This window comes from Limulus polyphemus, unplaced genomic scaffold (assembly GCF_000517525.1).
Source record: "Limulus polyphemus unplaced genomic scaffold, Limulus_polyphemus-2.1.2 Scaffold683, whole genome shotgun sequence".
Taxonomy (NCBI): Eukaryota; Metazoa; Arthropoda; class Merostomata; order Xiphosura; family Limulidae; genus Limulus; species Limulus polyphemus.
In genome coordinates, this window is record NW_013666293.1 from 33,843 (window position 1) to 41,351 (window position 7,509).

Here is a 7,509-nt window from a genome sequence, read left to right on the forward strand (position 1 = left end):
GTACCTGATAATGACAAAACCTTGTCGAAACGTTGTACATTTGCTGTTGTGTTAAACTTATGTTAAAGTTTTTCTTTATTACCCATTCAAGCCATCTCCAACCATTAATTAGTCTCAAAGTGGGTTCCTCATCATCAAATATTGAAAATTTAGTTACAGTTTTACAAAGCTAAGTTTTAAAAAGTTAACATGTATCATACCATCACTGTAAAAATAAAAATAATATTATGGAAGAGACTGTTGTTGACACAATAATACTACAGTATCTGAATAGTCTTTCTAATTTTATTGCTATTCATTCTCTAATGGTTTTCAAACTTTGTAAGGTAAGTTATAATTATTCAAAGCTTTATATTATAAAATAAATTGATGACTACTTGAAAAATATCCAAAATACTAGGTTTTACTGTGTATAAGTATGTGTTTGCTTAATAAATAAAATGAGTTCGGGTTATTTTTTTCCCTTAATTTGAACAACTGCATCGATACAGATACAACACTTAAGGCTTCAACATTTTCTAAACATGCTTATGAACATGTAAAGCATTAATAAATTGCTTGGAATAATGGAAAGGTGTATACAGTACTGTTGCAAAAAGTAACTGATAAGTGACTTAATCTTTTGATTTTCTAAATGTTCAACAATACATAAGCTTAATATACAGCTTTAGAGACATCCAGTATTATATATGCCAGTGGTTATTTACCCCCAGTTGTTTCTAATATGTATTTCATGACATTTAATATTTAGTGTTTATTTAACCTGATAGAAATGAAATAAACTTATGCATGTCACATGTGTTTAATCATCACTTTAGTAAAAATGTTTTGTGTTTGAATATGTGAGTGCTGACTGTATTGTTTTAAGTATAGTCTCATTATTGATTGTAGTAAATAATTTTTGCATTAACATGTTTCCTGAATCTCTTCAAGAATTCCTAGGATATGTTCCACACCTTTCAGTTTGAGAACCACTGCACATGTGTAGTGTTCAGGTGTTAGGCAGTAGATACTGTAGGTGATGCAGCACTGTTTGTATGTTAGCTTAGTTAATCTGAAATAATGTTATATAGGAAATTAACTATTTTGATACAATATCAATATTAGGAGGTTATAATTTTAGAAAGCATGTGTTAAAAAGTGTTTAAAGGCTATCCCAACTTTTGATAGGTATCATTAGCTTGATAGCATTCAAAATGTCAAAGAGAGTTTGAGTACTTGTGTATGAGATCTTAAGGTGCATGTGCAGTATTGCTATAATTTTATATTCAAGCAAGTACTAATTGGACTATTCAAAGTGAAAATTTCAGTATAACTGTTTTCATTTTAGGCATGTGCACCTGACCTTAGAGAGAAGTTAGGAAAACCTGTTCCATCCTATACAGTTTTGGTAAGCTATTTTTATCAGAACTGTTACTTTGCTCTTTTCATATATCTTCATTTGGCAGTTTTACATAAGCCAAGTATGATGACTTAGTAAATAAGAATAATATTATATGAGTTTTATGAGACAGAAGGAGTCTGGGACATTTCCTTATGCCATCCAAGTTGCTGGAACGTCATTACAAAATGTTTCGTTACAAGTATGTTTTTGTGATTGGAGAATTTTGTTATTATATTCACCGCTACCTAATTTAAGTACTGTAATTCAAATCAAAGTATGTTAAATTACAATAAATGTTTTTATAGTCTTAAATCATTTTCATAATTTGTTTTATGTAATACTGTTTATGAAATCCCCTACCCCCTGTAACACATCATAATACAGGCTTAGACACCCTCTCACTCCCATGGCATTATGTAATTTGTGAATGGTCCCTAAATGATTGTACAATTTATGATCTATTAGCATTTTTTATTATAGTCTCCAATTTTATATTTAAAAAACTACCTGTCACAAAATCAGTATTTGTAACAAAAACTGCCATGTCACAAAAAATGATGAAACAAGATTGCACCCATCACATATTATCCTAGTAACAATGTTGTTATAATGAAATGTCCAGTAGCTAAATGTTTATAACAAAATGTCTGGATCCTAATGGAAGGTATGTGTTGAATAAAGATCTAAAGTATTAATACTGTATGAAAGGAAAAACCTTCTGTTTACAAAAAAAAGTGTGCAAATTAACTAAAATCTTTTTCTGTAGCATAAATTAATTGTCTTATTTTTTGCTAAATTTATTTACCTAATGATTTTACTAGTTAAAACATATAAAAAGTGTCTAGTCTGTCTTTTTAGGGAAATATTTCTCCTTATTATGTGGAAAGATATGGCTTCAATGAGGAATGCAAAGTAGTTGGATTTACAGGAGATAATCCTGGTAAGTTTATTAAATTAAATCTTCTGGAGAAGTAAAATAGAATATGATGATTTTTTACAGATATGTTCATCATGGCTATTCTTGAATTGCGAGACTGTACCAAATGTCATACTAAGGGCCCGGCATGGCCAGGTGGTTAAGGCGCTTGACTCGCAATCTGAGGGTCGCGGGTTCGAATCCCCGTCACACCAAACATGCTCGCCCTTTTAGCCGTGGGGCGTTATAATGTGACGGTCAATCCCACTATTCGTTGGTAAAAGAGTAGCCCAAGAGTTGGCGGTGGGTGGTGATGACTAGCTGCCTTTCCTCTAGTCTTACACTGATAAATTGTGGACGGCTAGCGCAGATAGCCCTCGTGTAGCTTTGCGCAAAATTCAAAAAACAAAACAAACATGTCATACTAAATACACAGTGGGGTCCTTTACTCACTTACAATTTAATTAATGAGAAATTGACATTCACAAAAGTCAAAATGAGATAATTCATACTAAGACCAATAAAACAAAAACAAAAAATAATTGTTTGAACCCTATAAGTATGGTAGGATAAAAGTGTGCATGTCCTTTTACAATAAACTTGGCAATAGAATTTAATTTATAACTCAAATTTTTTATATTATCTAAGTTTTAATTTCAAAAATAAATAAAAAGTTCCATTCTTCACTCTTCCATGTGATGTGAAACTTCTGGCTTCAACTTCTCCCTTTCAGAATTATCAACATCAAAAATAGGCTGCTAACACCTACATCTAATTAGTTAGAAAGTCAAATAGATTATAATAGTTTTGGGATATTCTATTCTAGTGCTTGAAATATTTTTTCCGTTCCAAAATGCATACTTAAAAGCTATATGAATTATTTGTTTGGACAACCAACATTGTGAGAAAAAAGTAGGGTTACTGAATCACAGAATTTGAATATAAAATGGATCTCAACGCCTGAAGCAAATGCTATATTTTTTTGTTTTTTTATATATAGTTTTCAACAAAAAATAACTAAAATGTGAAAATTAAAAATTGTTCAGGTTAAGTAACAAAAACAAAATAACTTAAAATTTTATGAGCTTAGGAACTCAAGCTAAAACTATTTGTTACTTGATTGGTTTGTTTACTTTATTTGTGTGATGAAATAGTCATGGTCTCTCAACGTGATTTATTGTTTTTCATGAAATAATAAACAGCTTTCCCAGACAATTCTGACAATAAAATGAAAAAACAAATGTGAGAAGGTTAACATTTGAAACTGTGAAGATAATTAACTTGATGATTTAGTGCCAAATGATGCATTCAAAGAAGAAAAAAGTATTGCTCATTTTTATAAACATAAATAAAATAACAACCTGTATCTCCAGAATGTAACTTTATTAGCCCAATATTTTGCTATTACAGCCTTGTCAGGAGCTATTGATTTCCTACCAGTTCAATAATACAGTTGATGCATCATCTTTTTTTCATACTTATGGTGAGAATGATAGGACTAGGAGAGACAAATATAAATTTTGGCAGGGTAGAAGTCATCCTCAGCTAAGACATTTATTTTTCTAACAGGGTGGTTGGCCTTTGGAACGGGTTGCCTTTGGATGTTGTGGAGGCAGTAACTTTAAGCAAGTTTAAGAGAAAGCTTGATAGCTATATAAATTATAAGATCTGGTTTTGAGAATTTTTTGTTAGTTATTTTATGTTAATTTTAGTTTAGATTAGAGGATGGGACATTATGTTATGTTATTTATATAAGCAACTTATCTCTCTCTCTGTACAAACACACATACGTGTCTGTGTGTATCTATCTCTCTCTCTCTGTACAAACACACATACATGTCTGTGTGTATCTATCTCTCTCTCTCTCTATAAACACACATACATGTCTGTGTGTATCTATCTCTCTCTCTGTACAAACACACATACATATCTGTGTGTATATATATATATATATATATATATATATATATATATATGTATTTGTGTGTGTGTGTCACAATACCATTATCGGTTCTGGTTGTCAACTTATTGTCATAATGGATAATGTCTGTGGTAATAGCACCCAAATTTGTTGAGGATATCTTATCTATCACACAATATCCAAATGCTGATATCAATCTAGTCAACCGTCATGAATAAAAAAAAACAAATAAAAAATTATGAATCAAATAATGGTACGAAGCTGAGTGCTTACACCCACAAAGTCTCAGCTTCTATTGCCTTTTACTGTCTATAGCCAGTTGTGTGAAGGCAGTTATCCTTAAATTTCTACTTTAAGGTGTTTTATAGTTTTTGTATACATACAAAGAAATAAAAAGTTTTTTTTTATTTATGTATTACATGTTTCATTAAGGTATAATACTAGTTTTTCAAACACATGATTGTATAATATACACTATTAAAATGACTTGTTAAAAAATGGGCATATTTTACCGTTTTCAAGTAATACATTACAAATAAATAAATATTGAAAATCCTATATCAATACAGCATGTTTTGAATTATTCATCTTGTTTCTTTATTTCATTCTAATTTTATATATATATATATTCATACTTTATATTATTTTATTTGGAGCCCACTTTAGTCTCTATGCTAATTTTGAAATTTTCCTTCTACTAGTTATTATGTTTCTTACAGTTAACTTTACTCTCCCACTCCTGTCTTTATGTGTGCTCGAAATGATTAACACCTACAACATATTCAGTGAAAGTTCACCTGAACACTACTGTAGATACCTATACCCTTATTAGAGATTACATCACTAACTTTTACATTATATTTCTTACTCCTGACAACATACATCATGATGGGAAAGAAGAATTTTTATTGTTTCACAAGAAACAACATACATCATGATTTTCATTGTTTCTTTCAGACCTATTTTTTATTCAGATTAAAAAAAAGTAATCATTCCAACTGACAGTTTCATTTGCTAAATAAAGTTTCTGTTTAACAGGCCCGGCATGGCCAGGTGGTTAGGGCACTCGACTCACAATCTGCGGGTCGCGGGTTCAAATCCCCGTCACACCAAACATGCTCGCCATTTCAGCCATGGGGGCACTATAATGTGATGGTCAACCCCACTATTCATTGGTAAAAGAGTAGCGCAAGAGTTGCCGGTGGGTGGTGATGACTAGCTGCCTTCCCTCTAGTCTTACACCGCTAAATTAGGGACGGCTAGCGCAAATAGCCCTTGTGTAGCTTTACGGAAATCAATAACAAACAAACACTCTGGAAGGCTAATCTATGTAGTAATTCAGTGTGTATATTTTGTATTGTCTTGTGTCATATATAATAGCAAGCCTAAGTTGTTCATAGTACCTTTTTTTATTTACTGTGCTTGTTTTTTCATGTTTTCAAGTCCAAGAAACTTGCTTAGGTTTTTATTATGTGGCACCTATTTGTTTTAGAATTGTACCCTTGATGCTATGTACAAAGATGTGATTATGTTGATCAAGATTGTTTCTTTTATTTGTTGTTCCCCTAAGCTTCTTTAGCAGGAATGAATTTAAAGGAAGGTGATGTTGTAGTCAGTCTTGGCACCAGTGACACACTTTTCCTGTGGCTTAAGGAGGCTCGGCCTGATCTGGAGGGTCACATTCTGTGTAACCCTGTTGAGAAAGATGATTATATGGCTCTTTTATGGTAGGTGCAATTTGTATTCGCTGTCTTGATTACAAGCTTGTAGTTACTGTTTGTAAGTAACATTGCTTCATAGTACAAAATTTGTTCTTTTGTACCATGTGCAAGTGAAAAAACTGACATTTTTTATGATACTATATGTAGTTTCAAAAATGGCTCACTTACAAGAGAACGAATCAGGAATGAGTGTGCAGATGGATCTTGGGAACTCTTTAGTGAGTTACTAGAAAGTACACCAAGAGGCAACTTTGGAAACATAGGTAAGAGAGACTTGTATGTAAAGTATTGTTCCTATTTCAGTTTGCATTGATTTCATGTTCGTCTTTAATCCTTCTTAACCTTGGTTATGACTGTCCACTCCTAAAATTATTTTAATAAAATAAAAGCACACTATATATATATGTATACATTTTAAAACTATACATGTATCGTATGGTAAGGTATTACCTGTGCTTGATAATGATAAAACTTTTATTGAAGCCAAGGAGACTGTTTAAAGTATTGTTTTGTTTATTTTAAACATAGGTTTTTTCAATTTAATTTTAAAAGGTTATGTAAAAAAATATTTTTCTTTAATTACTTCTTGTAGGAATGTATTTTGACCTGATAGAGATTATACCTACTGTTTATGGAGATCATCGTTTTAACAAGAACGGAGAGGAGGTATTCATTTACGCACTTATAAAAGCTCATGTTAACAAGTGATATTAATTTACATCTATATATAAAATGCATGTTACAAGTGATATTTAGTTGTCTATAAAATACATGTTACAAGTGATATTTAGTTGTCTATTAAATACATGTTATAAGTGAAATTCAGTTACCTATTTATAAAAGTTAGTGTAACAAGTGATATTTAGTTGTCTATAAAATACATGTTACAAGTGATATTCAGTTACCTATTTATAAAAGTTAGTGTAACAAGTGATATTTAGTTGTCTATAAAATACATGTTACAAGTGATATTTAGTTGTCTATTAGATACATGTTACAAGTGATATTCAGTTACCTATTTATAAAAGTTAGTGTAACAAGTGATATTTAGTTGTCTATAAAATACATGTTACAAGTGATATTCAGTTACCTATTTATAAAAGTTAGTGTAACAAGTGATATTTAGTTGTCTATAAAATACATGTTACAAGTGATATTCAGTTATCTATTTATAAAAGTTAGTGTAACAAGTGATATTTATTTGTGTATAAAATAAGTTAAAATGACATTCATTTAATTATTTGTGTGTCCTTGTTGCAAGTGGTATTCAGTTACTTGTGTATTTAAAAGTTGATGTTACAAATGGTATTTAGTTGCTTACATGGTTAAAAATTCATGGTACAAGTAGGATGTATATCTGTTAGAGTGCTAAATGCTTATTAACAGTCATTTTGAATGCTCTGTTTAAAAATATGTAGAAAAATAGTGTGTTGTAATTTAAAATAATATGACTACCTTATAAGTACAAGTGAATCCTAATTCAAATCTGGACATGCTAAATCAGTTGTGAATTCAGTTCTATATCCCCTGCATTGAAGTCATCTCATAACCTGTATATATACACCTG

General features: G+C 30.8%; 1 protein-coding gene across 1 annotated transcript in view; it reads left to right on the forward strand.

Annotated features, from left to right (window-relative positions):
- Nucleotides 1–7,509, forward strand: part of LOC106459926 (xylulose kinase-like) — a 32,955-nt gene that overhangs the window by 9,328 nt on the left and 16,118 nt on the right. Inside the window, exons 7-11 of the mRNA XM_013919592.2 lie at nt 1,331–1,390; nt 2,243–2,324; nt 5,792–5,948; nt 6,090–6,205; nt 6,535–6,608. Coding sequence (XP_013775046.1) covers nt 1,331–1,390; nt 2,243–2,324; nt 5,792–5,948; nt 6,090–6,205; nt 6,535–6,608 — 489 coding nt within the window. The remainder of the gene's footprint in view (nt 1–1,330; nt 1,391–2,242; nt 2,325–5,791; nt 5,949–6,089; nt 6,206–6,534; nt 6,609–7,509) is intronic.